The sequence below is a fragment of the Pleuronectes platessa genome, chromosome 1, assembly GCF_947347685.1.
Source record: "Pleuronectes platessa chromosome 1, fPlePla1.1, whole genome shotgun sequence".
Taxonomy (NCBI): Eukaryota; Metazoa; Chordata; class Actinopteri; order Pleuronectiformes; family Pleuronectidae; genus Pleuronectes; species Pleuronectes platessa.
The window spans coordinates 16,444,538-16,467,222 of NC_070626.1; the positions used below are offsets into that span (position 1 = coordinate 16,444,538).

Genomic DNA, 22,685 nt, shown 5'->3' on the forward strand with positions numbered 1-22,685 from the left:
AAAACAGTACATCACAAAGTGTAGACATGCTGCAGCACTTTACAGAAGAGGTTTGTAGACAATGATAAGTTACCTTCAACAGCCTTGGCGGTCACGGGGTCAGAGGTCATTGAAGCCATGCCTGCTCCAGCCTCGTTGACCGCACGCACCCTCACCACATAACTGCTGCTCTCCTCCAGGCCTGTTACCTATAGGAAACAAGCAGGAGAGAAAAAGAGCGATGATGGTCGGCCTGGATGTGTTAATCATCAATCCCTGTAAATCTGCTAGGTTCACTAACTGTGATTCTGTATCAGTATGTTTGTCCACAACATCAGAAACTGTTGCTGGTAAATAATCTAATTTCTTATTAGGCAGATGAGACAATAACAAGTAATCGTAATCTTATATTAGCACCCAGACACATTATTGTTTTTACTATTGGTATTTAATGACTTAATATTATGTTATTCACTCATACTTAATATGTACTGCAACACATGATTTATCAGACCACTGAATAATAATAATTCATAAATTATATAATTTATAATGTGTATTTGCTGACTGAGTTGGCTTTATGCTTTTATTTTTCATTATTCTTTACTTATTTGCTGAGTACTTAACCCAGTAGTTACTCCTTATTTCCACTAGATGTCAGCATACCACAATTTAATATCAGCAAATTACTACCGTTTCCAGTAGACACAATAAAATACCATATTCGTCCAGAAGGTAGAAACTCAATGGATGTGTGTCAGCAGTGTCACTTCTTACCTTAAGGAAGCGATGACTGACAGATTTCTCGTTGGCTGTGACCCAGTCAGAGGTGCCCTTCTTAGCATACTCAACACAGTAGCCTGTGATTGGTCCAGAACCAGAATACACAGGCTTTTGCCACTCAAGCACCATAGAGCTGCCTCTTACTTCACAGAAAGACAGGTCATAGGCAGGACCTAAAGGAGGAACACATTTACATTAGTTTTTTTTTGTTAACCTTTCACGGACCTTCTAAATTCCACTCCATCGGATTCTCTAAGCTATTTGGTAGATATGAGCAAGACTACTTTAAACTTGACTTCATGTTTATTCTCCATGTTTCAGATTGATCGTTGATGACGCTCACTGACCGGGCTCAGGCATCGTCCAGGCCTCACAGGTGAAGTCAGCTGAATGCTCGGACGCGGCTCCGAGGCCGGCCAGGTTGGCTGCATACACCTGGAACTGATAGACTGCTCCCTCGGTCAGGCCCTCCACCTGTCAATGACACGTTACCATGTTAACTAAGATGGAATAGAGGAAAGTTGTAGTTCATGAGGTGAAAAGGTTCTCTATAGAGTAAAAGTTAGTTTTTTTAAGGTAAGTTTGGAAACAGATATTGTTGTACCTTATACAGTCTTTCTTTGAATGCTGGGATGTGAACCTCCCTCCAGTTGTCTGTTCCACTGCGTCTTTTGTCCACATAATACTCCTTGACCTTTGCTCCTCCAGAGTGCAGAGGCGTCTTCCAGTTCAGAACCATTGATTTGCCGTCACAGTTCAGCAGAGCCACGTCGTAAGGGGCAGAAGGGGTGGCTGAAACGGCATTACTGAATTGTAATACTTATAATAGCAGCAAAATATTTATACTTCAGTCTCATCAAAAGATTTGTCACAATCCATCAGGGTTACAGAAAGCAGATGTCATGTGTCAGTACTGACTGAGGGCAGCCTTGACAGTCAGAGGAGCAGACTCCTGGGATTCATCGCTGAGACCCAGCTCATTGATCGCCTGGACACGGAACACATAGGTTTCTCCTTTGGTCAGACCACTCACCACAAACCTGAAGGAAAACAATCAAAACAGGATTTGGTGTCATTTTATATTACGCATAAAGCTACAACCAGAGAAAGACACATTTCACAAAAGAGTGTGGGTTTTTTGGGGGTTGAAAACATACCTGCAGTTCTTGTGAGGCTTGTGATTGGCTGAGGTCCAGGCTTTGGAACCTTTAACGCACTGGTCGATGTAGTAGCCAATGAGATTGTTGGGTTCCTTTGGAGGAGCCCACTGGATGAGGACGGAGGTGTCTGTTTCTCTTGTGGAAATCACCTGACCGGGAGCTGATGGCACACCTGAGTAAAGGAAAATATTTTTTAGAATATTGAAAATATTTCAAACCTGGACTTGATGCACACTAGAATAATCTACAATCTGTGACACTAGAAACAGACCTTTGAGTTCCTGGGTCTCGATCCGGCCTGTCGGCTCTGAGGGCTCACTGATTCCATAGATATTGGCCGACAACACTCTGAACTGATATTGTTTTCCCTCTGCCAGGTCAAAGACGGCATAACGAGGGGATCGAATAGGAACCTGAGTGTTGATACGCTGCCATGCATTACTGTCTGCCATGCTCTGTGGGGACACGGGAGAGAGAGGACAGAGTTAGCTTGCCTGCTTCATTAACACACATAATGATATGTTGTACTGTATTAAAACTGGTTTTTACTGCAGATCTTAAGTAGCTGTTTACACATAATGTCACAAATCGATATACATATATACACTACTGATATAAATTATTGTTTCCCACAGCATTGACACAGCTTTGTCCTGCTTCGAGAGTACAATGCATTTAAAACAAATGTAGACTTAAACCCATGAGAGGACTTTTAGAATGTACAGTGTAGTATTTGATTCCTACCTTTTCCATAAAGTACCACATGGGAGCCTTGCTGGAATATTTAGGAGCTTTCCAGCTCAGAACAACATACGTCCTGTCGGTTTCTGAGGCATACATTCCTGATGGAGCACCGGGAGGCTTTCCCTCAGCTAAACACAAAAACACACAGATTATTAAAAATATATAATTATAGATTTTGGGTAGATGAGTGTTGATTCTAATCGAAAAATCCCACCTTCAACTTCATCGTGGTAAGACACAACATCCAGTTTTCCTCCAAGCCTTTTGGCTACAGGATGATAAAAGACAGGACATTTAGATAAGATGGATTCTGATTCAGATCATACCAGACTGCAAATTGTTATCAATGAGATGCGCTGTGACAGAACCAAACACTGTACAGTTGTGTTTTAGTGAGTGGAGCAAAATGATCAGAATCAGCAGATTGGCATGTCAAATTAACCTTAAAACAAAATATGTGAATGACCTGAACTGTTAATAACATAAATATTATTTGATGATGTTGCTGAAGTAGCTCTATGCTAACGTTTTTGAGTCAAGTTGGTTAAAGAAAGTGAATCATTCATCACAGACATTATTAAACATAAATCTCAGAGTTCATAACTTTGCATCTATTCAAACATCCTAAAATGACTCTGACATTTTGCTTCTCACTTCATAAAAGGCAAGGATGACCTTTCACTATATAATCCAGTGAAACCCACCGTGGAGCCTCTCAAACTCAGTGGGGTCCAGAGCAGCGATGGGATCAGACATGCGGGACGCCTTGCTAACTCCTTGGGAGTTGACAGCTCTGACTCTGAAGTAGTAGGAGTGTCCTTCAAAGAGCCCAGCCACTGGATATTTGCAGATCTTAATGGGGTGATCATTGCATTGAGTCCAGTTTTCAGTGCCAACCTCACATCTACAACATTAAAGATAAGTAAGAAAAGGACAAAAGAGGAGATGAGTTCAGGAGAGGAGAATATATTATGTTGCAAAGATCTCCACAATATTATGCACAGGTATTAAGTCACTTTTCAACTGCAGCTATTTCATTAAAGAAAAGTATGTAAGATATTTTTCAAAGATTTGTTGCAACTCTGAAGATGATTACAGCAAATAATGCAGCAGTCCAACAAATTAAGTCAATAACTATCTTAGCTGTAAAATAAAATTGCAGTACTGCAAAAATGGCAAGATTATCTGTCCCTTGAGACAGTAACGCCTTAAATAGCACAAATAGTCAAGCAAACTCTCTGTGATGACTTACAGTAATAAGTTTGTCGTTATGTTGCTCAGTTTATTTATTAATGGTGTTTATGTCAGTAACTCCTACTTGTCCACAAAGTATCCCAGGATTGGACCCTCTGTGGTGGTATTAGGCGGCTTCCATGACACAATGACATAGTCTCTATTGGCATCGTGGATCTTGATGTCCATAGGAGCACCAGGAGCTCCAGGGACTGGGGGAGGACCATCTACACAGGATGGGACAGGGGGACATTGCTTTAAAAATCATGTTAGTGAGAATATTTGTGGTTTGTAAATGAGTTCTGTAAAAAGAGGAAGAAAATGCATTGACGAAGTTCAAATCGAGCCGTTAGTCCTCAACATCACCAACTTCTCTTGGGCTGTCCAACCCTCTAGCGCCGCTCACCTGCAACAGATACAAAAGCGCTGTGTTCTGCGGTTCCTCCTTTAGTGACCATGCGCAGAGTGTAGAGTCCTTCATCGTCTTTGAACAGGTTAGGAAGAGTCAAGGTGGTGTATCCTCTGCCAATTTCAATCTTCACCCATTTAGAGTCAGCCAGACGAGTTTCTAGAGACGAGACGGGATTCGGAATTTAGTCTCTTTCAAATTACTAAATAACAGATGAGGTTTGACTGTATAAAGTCATTAATTCATAACAATTTGCCGTTGTTCCACCTGGCACCTTTAACTGAGGTCTACAGACTCCCACGTAGCAAATGAAGAGATAGCTGGGGTTATAACATCCGAATCTATTACAACTTTCAGTGTAATTAATTTGCAGTAAAAATTAGAGGCTGTAAAAACGCTCCCATTTGTCCACAGCTGTGCCTGAGGCTGCATGTCGACAACGCTGGGTGGTGTAGTCTCAGTGGAAGCCGGTATATATTACTGGCAATTACGGTGCAATTACTCTGTCATAACATATTACTTTATAACAATTACCATCTCTATACCACTGGGCCTCAGGCTGCAGGTTGGCCAGGTTGGGGTTCAGGGTCATGGCAGCAGACAGAGTGGCAGATCCTCCCTCAGCAGAAAACACAGGCCCGAACTTCTCCGTGAAAGTAATGTTGATTTTAGTGTAGTTGATCTTGGGAAGCATGGAAGCTGCGGGACAAGGGACAGGAGGAAACAGGACAACAGAGCGATGGGAACAGGGCGGGTGCAGAGTGTGTTGCTTTGAAAAGAATGACATACTTCATGGCCTATAGTTGTGGCACAGATCTTGTTATTGCTGACATAATGGAGATGAAGTCAATTAATGTGTTTACCTGTGAAAGGCAACCACGCATATGGACATGTCTCTTCATCTTCCTTGAATCCTACATGATCGAAACACAAACACCAAAAGTTACACGGTATAAATAGATATTAGTATTCAGGTGGTGCTGGTGGTAAACTGAGTGTCCAATTCTATTTATAGGTCAGAGAAATAGTCTCTGACCTAATTAATGGTCCAGACGTGAATTTATGTTTAGCTAAGTAGTGTGAATTGATGATGAAGGGCTTACTCTTGACGATGATGGAGGCCTGAGTAGAGGCCTGTCCATGGAGGTTACCAGCAACAGCAGTGTACTGGGCTGTATCATCAGTGCAGCATCTGGAAAAGACAGCAAAATTTAGGGTTTTCAGCTCAATACACCTATACGGATTAAACTATGCTATAATAGAAGGACATGGGAAATGCCCACATACCAGATGAACTGAGCATCCATAAGCATTAGTTCTAACATGACTACCTGGAACCTACGGATGTATTGCCAGTTTGGATTTTCTTCTACAAAGTGCATGAAACTAATATACCAAAGGAGCAATAATTTGCCACATGAATGCATCATTGTGCCAGGGATGGACAGCAGCTGAGGGAACAGAGCCTCTCTTCACATGTACAGTGAAACCTGCAGCATGGCTGGGTTCAGTAGTCTGGGGATGATCTGTTTTGACCAGCAGCATATGTCTGGTTCGGTCCTGACCTGTTCTACACAGATAAGTTAATGCATGTACACGACTTGGCATCAGACACACTTTATTTCCTCTAGTCATAATCAGTCAAGTTTGCCTGACTTCGTCACAAAAGCCCCAAAAAATAAATGAAATAATCTGCTCCAGCGGACATGCCACGGGTTTCAGGTTGTAGTGCATCAGAGCACTTTATAGCATTTGTGATGTGGAACTTCCAAGCACCATATGGAGTTATCACTGCTTCTGTTACCTCTAAAGTCATATGGTGCTCGAGAGTCATCCAGTAAATGTAGACGTTAAAACTTAATGTAAGCTTAACTTAGCGTCCACGTGGCACCAGTGACACCGCAAAGCTTTACAAGGGTCCCACACAAAGCTAAATTTACCATTAAACAGTTTCTAAGGACTTGGACACTTAGATATGCGCAGAATCATGTTGTAGACATTCGTTTTCAATACATTGTCATTTGAGAGAATATTGATTTGCCACAACGAGAAATCCACATAGAATATTAAAGCTTATTTTTCATTCTGCATAAGGGGATTATGTCATAGCCATGAAGAACATACTGTCATAGTCCATTGCTTCATAACTCATAATGAAAGAAATAGTGCCATTACAGCGCAATATACCATGATTGTACTTAAGTCATGTGTCTACTGTTGTAGAGGTGCTATCCATAGTTGAAATCTGACTCTGGACTATAGATCAAAACCTATTGATGACAGGGCTGCCATTAATACCTTGTATCAAGCACAAACCAGTTTGACAGACACAAAAGGGTTGCTAGAGAAATCTTTATATTGCACAGATCTGTCGTTTGAACAACCTCAACCCTTGAGCTGAAACACTTCTGCTTTATTCTCTCTTCAACCTACAGCCTTTTCATCTTTCTACCTCTCCCTGAATCCCTCTCTCTGCCTGACGCTCCTCTCCTTTTCTCCACAAGCTCGTATTAAAACAGTAGAGTGAGCACGGGGCTGGTGCAGTCAGGACGAGATGACTTTGACATTATTAACGAAAGTCATTGCAGGGAGTTGCATCAGGGAGCGAAGGGAGAGCAGCAAAAGTATTGTTACTTTCATCTATAATAACCTTCAGTAAATACTTCATATATACAGATATGTCTGCACCATCAGTGTGTGTGCGTGGGTACGTGCATTTGTGTGTGTGTGTGTGTGTGTGTGTGTGTGTGTGTGTTTGTGTGCACGCGTGTGTGTGTGCGCGTGTGTGTGTGTGCGTGTGTGCGTGGTTGTGCAGGAATGTCATGGTGTAAAGATCCAAGACAGGCTGGGGGTTAGGGATTTCTCTCTCTGTCTGTGTGGCCTAACTTTTGATAAAGAATTTATCCCTTAATATCTTCCAGTCCATTCGAGAAGCTTGAAAACATCACAAGCCTTTAGTAGTCACAATCATTTTGGATTTAATGACTTAAAAAATTTTAAAAATCTCTGTACATTTTTAATAACACTCATAATTAAAATACTACTGGCTCATCGAGTTAAGGAGAATTAATCAAAAATCATTAAGAGAGAATGCGGTGAGTTTCCGTTGTGGGTTGAACTGGGAGTAACAGACAGAAGTAGCGAGGGGAGACGGGATCCACGGAGAGAGTGATGACTGAAAGAATCCTGGAGTATCATGTGGCACTGAGGTCAGCACTTGAACAGCTGAGCTTCCTGAGGCTGGAGGGAGAGGAGGATATGTTCTTGTCCCATATACAGCATCCAATCGCACAGCCCAGCCTCACAGCCAGTCAGCTGACTCTGACATATGACTATAGTCAGAATTTAGAGTCAGAGGCTGATGGATTTGACAGGAGAGTTTTTCTGAGGGTTCATGTCATAGTCAGTGCCCAAGTGGGAATAGAATCATGAATAAGTTTCATAATTCATGAAATCTGTAAATTGATGACAGTAGTCAAAAAGCAATTGCAGAATTTTCCATTAAGATTATATAGATGGATGACACGACTGCCCAAAAGTGAAGCCAAAACATCTCAATGTGAGTCATAAACCCTGCAGTGCATGGGACATGGATCAAACTAAAAAGTCAAAAGACATGTGAGATGCATTCTTCTCAAAGATGAAGTAGTGTTTGTCACACTGGTTCAAGTGCTAATTTTTCATCTGAAGATTACTGCTGTGGAGGCTCCTTCTCCAAATGACTTCTGACAAGCAAGATGGCTGAGTTAGCATCCAGGATATTTTGGCTTAATGTCTGGACAGTAAGTGGAGATGCACAGTCCATCTCTATATACAGTCTATGATTTTCATACAATTGCTCTACTAGAACTGAAGATTCTTGCAAAATATATTATATCCTTAAAGCCAAAGTAACATTAAACGTGTTAAAATTTGATTAAACTTGTTTTGGAGTACTTATACGCAAGCACTGTTTACATCAGCTAGATGTGTTTTTTCTTCTGTGTTTTTGGCCTTCCAAGTGACAGACACTAAATGCTGAACTTGAATTCAGTCTGTGGTTCAAAGTCAAGTTCAAATACCAAACAACAGATCCCGGAATTCACATGAGGAAGCTAAGTGGCAGCCTTCGTCATAAACTCAGTCAAATTCTCTAATAAAAACTAACTTTTTCATCAATTACTCTCTTTCAAAACAGTCTGTGTTTGAAGTTATTGTACCTCATGATCTCCAGTGAATGGATTCCACCTTTAGTTTCTACCAGGTACCTTCCAGAGGACACGTCCAGGGTCACGCCATCTTTATACCTATTTTAGGTGAAATTTACAGCGATGAGACATTTTACTACTGAGATCAAAAATATGATGTACAACAAAAAGATCAGTTGACAAACTTAGTTCATGTAATAAGTTATGCAACTGTTACGTATGGGGAAAATGTATCCCAAAAATCTCCCTTGAATATATTTTTTTCATTTTAGCAGGCTATTGAATTACCAGGCAAAAAGTTTTTATTGTTGATTTACCATTTTACAATAGGCATGGGGTATCCCTCCACAGTGCAGAAGAGTTGGACTGAAGTGTTTTCAAACACAGTGTGGGACCTGAGTCTGACCAGAAAGTGTGGTCCCCTGATCATGGGCTCCTCACGAATATATTTGCAGTCCATCTTTGTCCTCACCTAGAAAGATAAACAAGAATGCTAATTTATACAATGTTATTGACACAAATGTGGATAGTATGAGTTCGTATATTCTTACCACTTCCTGGATGCGAGCTTGTTTTTTGTGCTCATATCTCTCCTCCATTGCAACAGAGCTTAAGACAAAGAAGACATTTTATTAATGTACATGGTTAATGTAAATAGTTTTTAATAAGCTGAGAATTTAGTAAAGTGGGTAAGTTCTTTAAAGTATGTGTATATTCAGTTAATAACACTGGTTTCAATTAAAGGGTCAGTGTGCATGAATTTAGGTAAAAGGGATCTAAGGTAGGAGGGAAGGTCTAAATTTTCGGATTGTTGTTTTTATTACTCTAGAATTGTCCCTTTAAATTTTAAATACTTTCTGTTTACCTTGGCAGCAGCTCCTCTCTACGGAGCTCGCCATGTTTTTTATAATCGTCCAAACTGGACAAACTAGAAACTTTCCTGTGAGTTGCTCACAGGTTCTCTGTCATGTTTGGAAGGGGAGGGTGAGGGGTATTCAGCTGCAACATGCAACTTCACCACTAGATGTAACTTAATTCTACACACTGAACCTTTAAATAAAAATGCCTTGTGCATGTGGACAGCTCTTATACAGGTGTCTGCTGATACAAATAAGAAGTTTTAGCAAACTAATACCACACATGACAGAGTTAAAAAAATGTAAAACGTCTATTACAATCCTTGTTCTACGAGCAAAGATACAGACACATCTAGAAGCTCCTCAGGTCTGTTCACAGGGTTGATATCCAGAGACAAACAAATATTGAAGCTCTTGTTCACACCTATGGCATAACACCTATGCCCTTCCTTCATGTTTTTGGACAGTGAGAGGAAAGAGGAACAGCCAGAACAAACTGTCAGAGGCACGAGAGAACGTGCAAACACATTCACACACAGTGCTAACCACTGCACAACTGTGCTGCCCCACTGACTAAATTAAGATGAACATTTTCTTTTTTTAATCGGCCACACATGCTTTCACCATCTGCCATGATTTCAACAAGACCAGAAGCTGTGTTGGATACTATCTATGGCAGGAGAGTTAAGGCTCCCTGACTGAGACTAAAGAGCAGGATGTTAATGCACGATCCGACCCAATCGATGAGATAAGAGACTTAAATTTTATATGTGGGCTCATGTGGTTGACATCAGAAACCCTTGAGCACAATAGATGTTATTTCGATTGCCTTTGTGAAATCCACCAGGGCAAAATTGTATATCTTCCATTGGGAGAGCCATTTCTGTTATAGGTTCAAAGATTATCACAATGCCCAGCAGCTCTTAATCTGTCTCTCTCATCACTGTTGTCAATAAGACATTAAAGGCTAGAAGTAATTTCCCGACAGCCAACTGAAAATCGAATGAAGTGTCCTGCACTCCAGACAGACAGAAGAAATATGGCAGAGGTACTTAAGGTGGCTTTTGTGATGATCTGACACTGTGATGAGACCAGGGCTGGAAGGACAATGCTGCATGGTGATGAACATCCTTGACTTAAAGTAATTGTCAGAGTTCTTTTTTTGCAAGTGGATGCTTGGTTGGGGTGTGACAGCTCTTTACAGGGCCTGTGGGATTTGTGAGGGTTCATCCTAATTGGAGAAACAAATGCCAGTGACCTGCTATACAGAGAACAGTGGGTACACCTATGTGAAAAGAACAGACTTCCAATTACTTCACCCAGGAAAGAGTGTATTTCCAGCTAAATAGAAAGAAATCGTGTCATTGGCACATCAGTCATTGTTCAAGGAATATTGCACAAATACACTTGAGGTTGAAATGGAAAGATAAGAATTTGGTTAGGAAATACGCTCTATACGAGCAGAAGTGGTGCCATGTGGAAAAAAGATTCAATCACATGTTGTTATTTAACAAAGGTCAGACTTGTGTTGGGGTTAGCGGATTATTCGCAAAAAGAAAAGAAAAAGCAAGAGTAAGATGTTTCAAGTGGTAAGTATGGACATGAATCAAAGCAGCCAGAATACCGGTTGGTATTCCTCTTAAATGTCACACAAAAAAACAAACATAAAAACTCCACATAGTGTTAGAAAGAGATTTTTGTTTCCCCCTACGGTGTTGTATAATTAATGTCTGCCATATTGTTATAATCCTAATGAAATTTCAGAAACAACATTTACTAGGTTTTTACCAGGTTTCCAGAAAGACCTGTGTTAAAAATTGATGAAGTTAATCCAATGCAGATCAACTTGAATCATCAATAACATCAGTTTGAGACTTTTGCTGCTTTAATTAAAACTTTAACTTTAAAATCTGATTAGCCAGGATATGAAGTTCCAAGATGAACTTGGGATATCCCTGGTTAAAAAATATATCCATGTTTAGCTTGGGAATCTCAGGGTTAGCTTGGATCGAATTGGGTTAGCTGTAGCTTCTCAACCTTGGCTGGGTTTTTTAAGCAAGGTTGTTTTTGCCACAGTTTAACAAGGAAAGATGTTGCTACTGTTACAATTCTACAATTAGTAAATATTAGAACTATGAGAGTGCTACATTAGCTTGATGCTTTAGTTAAAACTGCAGTAGAATCAGCATCTATCCTGTACCTGCTGTATTCTTTAACCACATAGTTGCTCTCTTTGTGGTGATACTCATGGTTGTAACTCCCACGTTTGCTCCACGCTGACATGATTGCGCTCTACGACCTGTTGGAGCAGCAAAACACACAAATACACACAAATACGGATATGGTAACAAAGTACAGTATAGTCTTGTCTGCAGGCAACAGTGACACTGACATACACAACACAAAGGCTGTCGAACATGAAGATCACATAGTCAAACTTAAAGAAGGAAGAGGATGGTTAATTATGTCGAGGAGCATCAGGGGCAACTGGCAGTAAAATGGCATCTTTGTCTGTGTCGACGTGTTTGCAACAGCAATAAAGAGCTGCCTCGTCCCCTGCTAAAAGAAAGGCCCTCCTGGAATTTAGACAAGAGAAGCTTCCACACACACACACACACACACACACACACACACACATGAGTCTAACTGGAAGCCTCAGCAATGACAAGGTGACACTGCATTGATTTAAAGACACCACCATCACAGACACACGTAAACATACGCATGTTGCACATAAACACAAGGCACGGATGTACACTATTGTTGGACCAGTGACGTGTATCAACAAGGACTGAGAGTACAGCTGCACCAGAGATCGTCCTTCACCTCGACGGCTCTAAGTTCAGCCCCAGCACATACAGCTTGTTCATCAAACTGTGCTGGACTGTAAATATTGGACTGTGAGTCTCACTCACCATTTCAGATATTGCAACCTTCATGTTTACATTCTTAGATAAAAATGTGTTCATTTGTATCATATAAGCTCCAAAGTTTGAAACGTAACATACCACAGTATCCACTGTAGCATTCTAAACCACCAAGGCCATCTTTCTTGTATCACCACTGAAGCCTTGGATAACAATTGTTAAATGGTAAAGTCTTTATTTAGTGAAAGCTGAAGTTAATTTAAACTCCTTTCACTTCCAGGTGATCACAGCTTTACTTCCTAAACCATTTGAGCCGTTTCTCATTACTTGGTGTCTGCAATAAACTTACAGACACCTAAGCGAGAGCATACGTTTGCCTTACATCATGCACACACAGTGGAACAGAATGGCCTTACATCACCCACATCTTCAGAGACTAGAAATAAGGTCACATGAAACATGAAGCCCAAACCTCACCCTGAGAGCTACTGCGACATGTTGAAGACATTCCCACCTTCACGTCTCTGAAACACTCACCCAGGCTTCGGGGTTGCTGTGCCCACTGCTCAGGCCATGTTTAACTCACATCTAATGCCCCAAAGCAATCAATCAAGCAGCAGAACAGGTATAGATAGTGGATGACACCATCATGCCCTAATCCCTGACCTTTAACCTGTAACCCTAACGTCAATGAATCAGGAGGTTTAGTAGTGGAAGAGTTTATGCTTTTATATTTTCATGTCCATCCTCTTATAATAATATAATAGATGCCATATGAATACTCTTTGGAAGCAAAATGCTTCACACTGAAAGATCCAAACAACACATAACACACAACACACAGGAAGACGTCCTTCCAAAGATAATATACATGAAACTGAAATGCCACCAGACAAGTGGTCACTGTGAACCAGTGATATTTTATGCCCAACTTTCCTTCACCAGCTCCTCAGTAGCAGTCCTCTGCCTCGGTCAGGCGCTCCACTACTGTAAATATCTGCCAAATGACACCTGAGCTTCTCTCTCAATTCTCAACCATAACTGTGCAAATCAATGGATATCTGCAGGATAATTATTTACAGTTGCTATCTTAATTACTTCTAATGTAACCAATGAAGTTTTATACAGATAAATACTGTTCATTTTCATGTGGAAATGTGTCATTTAAGATGAAACATTAGTTAGTGAACAGGCACAGCGTCAAGTTTAAATGAGGTCAATGAAATTAAAGTCCCAGAACCAAACACCAGCAATTTGTCCGATGAAGCAGCAGTCCCAAGTGCCCCGATTAAATCTGACTGTGTTGTCAGTATCCATTCAGACCAATTAGAGTTACTGTGATAAACACACTTAGACCTGCTGTCTAACTCATTTGTCCCAGACAAGATGATTAAGATCATTGTCCTCAAAACACATCCTTCTTAACTCACAATTCATATCTTTGATCACTTGAACTAGTATCAGCTCTGGTTAGGGGCCACACAACATCCTGTAGTCGTGCCCTAATCTGCTCTCTGTACCTGCACCCCCCCACTCCACCTGCTACCCTTGGGCTTGAAACAAAAGTAGCTGAAAAAGCAGAGGATATTGAAGCGATAGAAACACAAAACAGAGTAAAAATAAATCTTTTTTCTTACCCCTTGAGATTTCCTTTGCACTGACTTCGGATGACAGCCTGAATCCACAGGGAGTCAGCCTAAACCAAGTACCAGGCCAACACAACCACCACCCGTCTCCAACTGACCCCCACCTGCCGCTCACTGAGGCCTTAAAAGGAGACAGAGCTGCCTATATATAACCAGTAACCCTCAAGAAGCAGGGCTGCTAGAGCATATGAACGTTTAAAACAGACTTTAATCATTACGATGTTTACTGGAATCTAAGTTACTGATGCTTAAAAAAAATGGCTGATCAATGCAAAGAATGCAACCATGGGGGGGGGGGGGGGCACCATGTATACAAGCAGCATTTTTAGCTTCATGGAAAAGAAAACAATACAGTGTGCATTCTCAAGTACATGTTTAACAGTGCTGGTTACATTATTTTCTCCCAGATCAAATGTAACTGAGTAGTTCAGATTCTACTGTGCGGTTTTGGAGGAGGTGTGAGGTGGTGCTGTTATTGCCTCATGCAAAGAGGTGGTTCTGTTATTAACTCTTCTCTGCATAACACAACACAAGCAGGCCCACACAGCTGCAGTATACAGCTGTTTCACTTATACATTTGAATCTAGCTGCACTTTGGACAGAACTGAAAACCCTCGCCAAGATCTTTCTCCACTTGCATTCAGAAGCTTCTTGAGACACTGTGTCGCATGCTGATCTTTGGTCGGAGTCTATTTATAAAACTAGCTACAGTTACAGCCCGACTATTCCTGACACAGTGGAGGAGCTGTGAAACGCATTTCACATCTGATGGGAAATCATATGATGGGAAAACATGGAGTCACATTTAGGGGAGGGAAAGAGAGAGAGTGTCAGGGTGAGAGACTGAGGAACGCTGTGTGGTGCGTCAGTGGCACAGACTGAAAAGTATTAGTGAAAAAGGCAGAAGACAAGAAGGCCACATAGAAAAAAAACCTCTCACCATCATACATCCAGTCCATTAAGTCTGGATTGAAGAACATATATATATATGGAGGGTGGCTTGGCAAAAAAGAAGGACACTTTTTTTTGCAAAAGCATTGTTTTAATAGTTAATGGTCCTTTTTTTGGTATTGTTCAGATGAGCAGCACCTTTTAGAGAATAAAATGAATCTAGTCAAATCCAACAGACGCAGTATTTTTCTATGGTTAGGGTCAAAAAGCCTGGATTTTTGAATTTGCAATAACTTACCAAAGTGTATAAGCAAACTATGAGCAACATCAAATAAAAATATATTTATATGTATACATGTATGCATGAACAATTTAAAATCACATATACAAGGTTTTACATCATGTGAGAGGGATTTTTACCTATGAAAGACTAAAATGTGGCGGTGCGTGTGTGCATGTGTGTGTGTGTGTGTGTGAGTGTTTGCGTGTGGGTGTGGGTGTGTGTGTGTGGGGGGGGGGGGGGGGGGGGAATGGGTGGTTGCAGTACTGATGCCTGTCTGTGGTTACAAAGAGCCCTCTGTTGGTCATATACTAAAACACCTATCACTGTAACCAAAGCCCAGTGACAATTTTAGTAGATTATGTTGCTGGCAGGCAGTAAGATGATGGTGGGCTTGAACTGCAGGCTAACGATCTTCAGCAAGTCGACAGAGCAGAAACAGAAGCAAACAACAACAAAAACAACGAGAGGGATAGGACTAGGAATAATGAGTTTATTTCAATCATTTTCTTCATACTGGTAGAAGCAACTCTGATAATAAGCTACTCCCTCTAGAAAGCTGTTCTTGATTTTACAATTTGTTTGTACCTTTAAAGGCACTGATAAAAGTAATTTTAGCAGAAAGACATTTTAGATATTATCTAGGGTTTTTATTCGATTTTTGTCCTTTTCTATTGATTGTTCGTCTTGATTAGTGTGAGGCACACTGAAACTGTGTCATGGAAAGTGCTTTATAAATAAAGCCGATTATTATTTTTGCTTTTATCTGTGTTAGTATTGTGATTGGTATTATTATTTATCAGAACGCAGTTTTGATCAGCCGGTGTGATCCTGACAACAAACCAAACGTACCAACCATGTCCACCACGTGACGCGTACAGCGCTCCTGATTGGCTGAGTAGAGTGGTAGGTAGGGAGCGGGTGCGCGACAAAAACATTCAGTCTGTCTAGTCCCGAGTAATGAGCTAACTGGGCTAACTGGGCTAACAGAGCTAACTGGGCTAAGTTAAACACTGCGAGGCTTCCGGACAACCACTACCAACCTTTGTAGCAGCTTAAACAGCGTAAGGTGAGGCCAGTATAAATTCTACATTTGTTCTGAATGAAGCTTGACTAACAGGAGAAGTCGGCTTTAGATCGGTCGGCTAATGTTTAACGTTCAACCTCTGATATTACTTTAGCTTCATATTAAGCTAACGTTGACTGCTGGTGCCTGCCAACTGACTTCAGAGAGGGTCGTTGTTTCCTCCTGTCTGTCACCTTCACTTTAGTCTCTATGTGTCAGACAGTGGCTTCACAGCGTGTTTACGTGAAACCTGTGTCCCTAATGTAGCTCAACTGTCAACGGTGCTGCAGGGACATGTGTCTCAGAGGTACATGTGTATGTATCTGTGTGTCCCTGGACTTGTTGTTGTGTTGCCACAGACTGCACATTGTCACGAGACTGGGACCGACACACTAAGTTAATTACAACTTCCATTTCTAGTTCATTAAACTGCAGCATTGCTGTTTTGGTCAGTGCAGTCTTCTCCATGAGTGGTGGTTATTTTAAAACCCTCACAGACCTGAGGTTCCCCTGCACTTTAGTGATTGACTGTAATTGTGAGGGAGACATGCTGACTTGTTTTTGTTCCCCCCCCTCACTTCCTCTCATATAAGCCACTACCTGTTTTTTCTCCTTGCGCCATGCATCGCGTGCGGCTCATGCAAATTTTTGCTTTTAGTGTTCCAGTCAAACATTGAGTAAACTGCAGCACGTGGTTTCATCAAAACTCACCACTAAGGAAAATCTGCGAACATGGTGACGCACACATGTTCCTAGAGGAACCTGGGGTTTCCTGATGCTACGCTGTGGTTTAAAGGGGATGTTTGTTGAAACTCTGGGTTGATCTCATGTTCACTTCTGAGTTCTGTTCAAAAGCAGCTGACATGTCTTATGTTGTTTATTGTATGTGTTGTAGGTGAGCCATGAAGCTCTGCCCACCTCTTCTGCTCTGCCTGGCAGCAGCACTGTCTTCTGCCTATGTGATTTCACCCCCGTAAGTACAGCAAAATGACGTGACCTGCTATTTTACAAAATTGACATAGAGCTGCATTAAATGTGGTCATTATCATGCAATATAAGTAACAATAAAGCTGGATTGAGACATACATGTGTGTGTATTTCAGACACATGTGGACCAAGCTGATCCTCACCCACCACTGGCCCTCCAGCTTCTGTCATGCAAGTCATTACCTTTAATTATCGTATAACTCTTCAACTTTTAAGTCCTAAATATCACGTGATGTCAGAGTCACAAGACTAGTTGTGTGTCAGCAGTCTTGCGGGTTTAGGTAACATTGCAGAGTATGCAGTTTTTACTTTCATGGCAAATAAATCCATATCCCTTATTTTGTGCTTTTATTTTTGGGAGTTGTTTGTTTGTTCATCTTAATTAACAGTCTACGGTTCAAATCTGTGGGTACCATGTTACTTTCTATCACATGCATGTTTGTGAAAAAAAAAAAAGGGTTCGGTGCCTATTTGCTTCAGGTCTGTTTTTGCTCATTATTTCATTACGACATTTAACAACAAAGTGTCTATCGAGGCATTTTAGGGAAGAAATTCTAGGTAATGTGGTCTATTCTCTGTATAACGACTCTATTAAAAAGGTTTATATGTAGATCCTTAACTGTAAAACCACTGCACTTCCCCTTTCTAGGACATGATTCGGTGGTTAATGTTTTTTTCAGGTGGTTGTCAATATAGATGCAAGATGCAAGACATACTGGAACTTCAAATTGATTGTTCATTTTGATCAGTCATGAAGTGAATGTTTTAAGTACCAACACAAAACTTTAAATTTCAACTTCTAAAATGTCAGAATGTTGCTATTTCTGTTTCCCTTAGTTTTTTTTGGCAGGCCTTAAGATGTCATGAGCTTGCTTTATTGTCCATTTTCATTATACATCATGATATTTTATAGACCAAATAACCACTTTTTTTATATATAAGAATAATGAAAGGAATCAATATAAGAAATAGTCACCAGTTAAGTGTCAGGATTATGAATTCAGATTGACTAAGAGTTTTCATTTTGGTCAATTTCAGATGGAACATTGTCATGCCAACTTCAGCTACTGGACACTGCATGGACTCTGGTGTGTGTTTGTGTTTGTGTTGTGTTGTGTTGTGTTTCATAGGCTAGTCTTTGGGCAAACTTCAGATTACAGACCAGGTAATTTCGGGACAGTTTGTCCAACTCGATTAGTGTCCCCAATTTGTAATAAGTTGATTTTTGGGTCAGTGTTTAATTTTACTTAGTGGTTAGAGAACTACCTCAAGTCATGTTCCCTCTATGTTTAAAATAAAATATGAAAGTATCAGTATGGGGCAGAGAAAGAGAACGAGCAGTCACCTTTGGCTTTAAAGTCTGAGAGTGGGACTGAAAGCTATACTGGGAGCCGACTATGGAATCAGGAGACCAGAAACATGTCAGGGTTAGACCACTTAAACAAAAAGGTATATGTTCATTTGTTACCTGTAAAATACAGAATTTTACAGAATACAGAATTTTACCAATGTAACCAATGAAAGTGAACCAGAACAGGAATGATATGTTGATTTTGTTTCTACCCATTAAAATTCTGGCAGCTGCATTTTGGACCATTATCAATTGAGACAGGTTGTAATTCGTCAACCCCATATAAAGAAAATGGCAATAATCCAGCCAGGAGGTGAAAAAAAGCACAAGTTAAACATGTCTTTGAGTCAGGGTTAGGTAAATTGGGGTTATAGGGTAAGTCATCAGGAACATAATGGTCTATGACAACATGTTAATTGTGCAACTACCTGCTAGGTGGTATCACCTTGGAGAAGTGGTTAAGACTAATTTATCTGTTTGAAAATTTGTAAAGTATATAGTATAAGAATAAAATGCATCGGACCTTTGAAAGACTGCTACAGGTATGAATGCTGTTCGCAGATTTACTTTTTAGTGCATCGAGTGAATGTTACTGAAATCGTATACACAGCAGGACTGTCTTTTATTATTGCTGCTTTCATTGTTTACACTGATATACTCTGAATCTGTTTTACAGGCCAGATAATGGGCAAGGTTGCAACTCATCATGGCATTTCAACTCTTCTCAAATAGAGGTATAACATTAGTCACGCAGTGTGTATTTGTTATTAATCATCAAATTAAAAATGTATTTTATCCTCTTCCTGTAATGTGTTCAAACTGTAGATTTGTAATTGCTTTGATTTGGAGAAGGAACCTAAGCAAAGCTTTTTACATCAAGATGGAGCTATTACACAAAGAAAGAAGAAGCATAAAGCTAAATTCCTCAGCATAACAAAAGTAAAAGTTCTGTCAATCTAAAGTAGACAGAAGCAAAAACTGGAACGAACTGGATCTAGAAGAGAAAATGCATACATTTTTGAATAATTTTGTCAAGTCAATTCAATTAAGTACTAATGGATAAATCTAATCCGTTGTTCTGTTTCTGTTTTCAGGACCTGCTTCCTGACATGAGGAAAAGTTGGCCTGACTTACTTGAACCCTTATCTACTGCCTTCTGGTAATGTTTCAGTTAATCCTTCTATGTTACTGTCTCATTCATTTCACTTTTAGTTGGGTGTGTTCTAATTTAATATACTATGGTAGTGTACTTCCACCACATCAGTGCTATCTTACATCACTGCTGCTGCATTGCTTGTGTGGTTGTTTGTTTACTCAGAACCTCCTCGTGTAGATTCAGATACTATGACATAGGATAATAATTGTATAGTTATTCTCTGTCTTGTAGTGTGGGTAGAAATGAATGCACTATGCTCTTCTGTATCATATGAACTATATATATTGTTTATTTGTTCATGACGTTATGGTTAAACAAAACATTTCTTTGTCATAAGTTTGGGTTTGACAATGACATCTTTGGAGTCGGTGACAATCTTTGTTTGGGGAGAGCGTGGCCTAGGGGATAGAGCGGGTTGCTGGTTCAAATCCCACTCATAAGTCCCCCTAAGTGTCCTTGGCAAGATACTGAACCCCTAAAATGGCCCCTCAGAAATGTTGAGTGTACTAAAAATGTAAGTCGCTTTGGACAAAAGCGTCAGCTAAATGACATGTAATGTAATGTAATGTAATATGTGTCGGCTGGTATATTGTTGCCTGGTGTTCCTGTCTGAAATGTGTTTAGCATGTCAGTTAAAGGTATTGCCACTTGTTGGTCTTTCTGTTTTAACAGGAAGTATGAGTGGGCCAAACACGGTACATGTGCAGCAAAAGAGGAGGCTTTGAGCAGCCAACATAAGTACTTCGGCAAGGCTCTGGAGCTATACCACAAATTGGATTTGGATGGGTACAGATCATCTTCATGTGCACATACACAAACCACTAACCACTGTCTCAGGTTCTAGTTCTCAGTAATGTCTTCAACCCTGCACATTTTTACCAACACCTCAAACCTGTATTTTTGTTATTGTAGCATCCTGACGAAGTTTAACATCACTCCTTCTGACAAATACTACAAGGTAGGTGTATTCATATTTTTAACATCAAATAAAAGTCTGATAAAATCTCAAATATAAGTGTTACATAAGGATTAATTTGTGGAATTATTGGGCCTCCTAATAATAATATGGAAGCTAAGGTTTCTCACTTTCACTCCTCTCCCTTTTACCAATGTGTCTATTTGTAGTTTTCACAAATTGAAGGAGCCATAGAGACCTTCTACGGCGTTAAACCTAAGATCCAGTGCATCCACCCAAAGGTATAAGCACCTAATATCATTTTCACGGTTGAATTGTTCTCTGACAGTCTGATGGATGGCTAAATGTTGTGTTTTTGTTTTTGACAGAATGCCGATGCCCAGATTTTGGGGCAGATTGAGATCTGTTTCAACCCGGACTTCACCCTCGTGAACTGTGATAAACACGGACACCACGACAAACATCTGGCTGTTGACAAGGCATCAGGGTACAGCGTGTGTGACCCTGATATGCCAGTTTCCTACCCAACTCATTTATAAGACACAGACAATGTGCAAACTGAAACGCAGCAACTCACTACACTCATTCACACATTGAAACAAATGCATTATTTCGTTTACCAGTCAGTTCTACTGTAAAACTGGGATGCACACACACCCTAATCATAATTATATTTTTCTCAGATTTTACTATGAACATCAAGGCTTTAATGAAATTGTATGTCTTAAGTAGCCTTAGACAATCAGTGTGAACTGAAAATGTTTTTACCTTCACAGAAATGCTGGCTGGGACAAGTACTTGAAAACAAAAATCACATTCATTGCATCGTTGCACCTTTTATCACATTTCATGCATTACTCTTATTTTAATCCATCTCAAACCGGGACACACAGACACACACTCCACTACGACATAGTGCCTTAATGGAATTATGTCCCTACCTGACCCTTAGTAGTAGATGAGTCCTAAAACGTACAAGGTGTTGTTCCAGGACACAGCAGGAGACCGTGTTAAGTCTAGTTCGAGGCAGGTGATCAGACTGGCAGGGTTAGGGCTCTGTCTCTTGTGGAGTTGGCAAATGAGTGAAGTCTTGGTGTTTTTCGTATGTTCAGATGAATCTTTGTCTGTGTAATGAGTGTGTAGACAAACCACAGTGCATATCTTTGTTTGCTTATGTGCCACCTATCAATTACCATTTTATTCACCTTATTCTAGGGTTGATTGGATTGTAACTATTATATAAAAGCTTTTTCAGCATTATCATGATTAAATTCAACCAATACATAGAAATAGCTGGTGTTATCTATCAGCACCTTACTACACAATTATTACTGGGATGTATTTTTGCATAATTTTCATGGCTTTTGGGGACAGGGTCATTTTAAGACCCACACTGCTGCTTAACTACTAGAGGTAGCTGGCCTCTAATGTTTGTCAAGTACATCAGCTATTATCGAAGTTGTTCTTTAGGCCTTGTTAGGCCTGTGCTGCCGGAGGGCTGATAAACACCGTAACATGATTGAAAACAATAGAAAGTACTAATAATATATGTAGGTTTAGAATAAATGCCTTTAATTCTTTAGGACACACCCCAAGTACGACGCATTACAAAATATTTTTGCACAAATTGATTATGCACCATTTTTCACACCCAGAAATCAAACCTGTTTCCTCAAGGACGTAGCAACTGTTTTTAAAAACAATGTTTTGATGAACACAGATTTCTACTTTGACTTTTCTCTGTTGGTTCTGTTTGTATTTGTCATTTTTTTGGTGCTAAGATGAATTGCTTAATTGCAGGTTGAAATATGATTATAGCTGTAGTGGACAAATTTCTGAAATGTATCAAATGAACATTTGTAAATTTTTAACATCAATAAAATTTGGGATCAATACAAGCTGCCCTGTATTCATCATTGAGTGATTATGTAATATGCAATATTGATAAAGTGGATCTATTTGCATTTATTTAATTGAACATGAATTCCACCTATAAATAGAGCTCGTTGAATTAAATATAGAGTGACCATCTGCCCCATGACTGTTGTCAAGTAAAGTATAGTTACAGTATTATTTTAGTCTGTCTTTCTGTTCAGATCTACTCTGTGTGTATGAATATTAATGTTGTGATCCCCTTACAGAGCCTTAATCCCACCGGGACAAAGACACCAGC

At 40.1% G+C, this 22,685-nt stretch overlaps 2 protein-coding genes across 2 annotated transcripts in view; one reads left to right on the forward strand and one right to left on the reverse strand.

Annotated features, from left to right (window-relative positions):
• Positions 1–13,982, reverse strand: part of myom2b (myomesin 2b) — a 28,730-nt gene extending 14,748 nt beyond the window's left edge. Inside the window, exons 1-20 of the mRNA XM_053439237.1 lie at positions 13,857–13,982; positions 11,553–11,651; positions 9,047–9,104; positions 8,813–8,967; positions 8,508–8,594; positions 5,412–5,500; positions 5,172–5,222; positions 4,843–5,007; positions 4,306–4,467; positions 3,985–4,126; positions 3,371–3,570; positions 2,881–2,934; positions 2,667–2,794; positions 2,194–2,377; positions 1,920–2,094; positions 1,681–1,802; positions 1,367–1,554; positions 1,110–1,236; positions 757–935; positions 74–188 (exon numbers count right to left, since the gene is read on the reverse strand). Of these exons, the coding sequence (XP_053295212.1) occupies positions 74–188; positions 757–935; positions 1,110–1,236; positions 1,367–1,554; positions 1,681–1,802; positions 1,920–2,094; positions 2,194–2,377; positions 2,667–2,794; positions 2,881–2,934; positions 3,371–3,570; positions 3,985–4,126; positions 4,306–4,467; positions 4,843–5,007; positions 5,172–5,222; positions 5,412–5,500; positions 8,508–8,594; positions 8,813–8,967; positions 9,047–9,104; positions 11,553–11,635 (2,464 nt within the window). The 5' untranslated portion in view covers positions 11,636–11,651; positions 13,857–13,982. The remainder of the gene's footprint in view (positions 1–73; positions 189–756; positions 936–1,109; positions 1,237–1,366; positions 1,555–1,680; positions 1,803–1,919; positions 2,095–2,193; positions 2,378–2,666; positions 2,795–2,880; positions 2,935–3,370; positions 3,571–3,984; positions 4,127–4,305; positions 4,468–4,842; positions 5,008–5,171; positions 5,223–5,411; positions 5,501–8,507; positions 8,595–8,812; positions 8,968–9,046; positions 9,105–11,552; positions 11,652–13,856) is intronic.
• A 1,966-nt stretch (positions 13,983–15,948) lies between these two features.
• Positions 15,949–22,410, forward strand: rnaset2 (ribonuclease T2). The gene is made up of 10 exons (XM_053439357.1): positions 15,949–16,105; positions 16,998–17,075; positions 17,206–17,260; positions 18,128–18,177; positions 19,117–19,174; positions 19,535–19,599; positions 20,269–20,382; positions 20,509–20,554; positions 20,722–20,793; positions 20,881–22,410. The coding sequence occupies exons 2-10, from the start codon at positions 17,005–17,007 to the stop codon at positions 21,049–21,051; spliced, it is 702 nt and encodes a 233-aa protein (XP_053295332.1). The 5' UTR covers positions 15,949–16,105; positions 16,998–17,004; the 3' UTR covers positions 21,052–22,410.
• Positions 22,411–22,685: the final 275 nt, after the last annotated feature.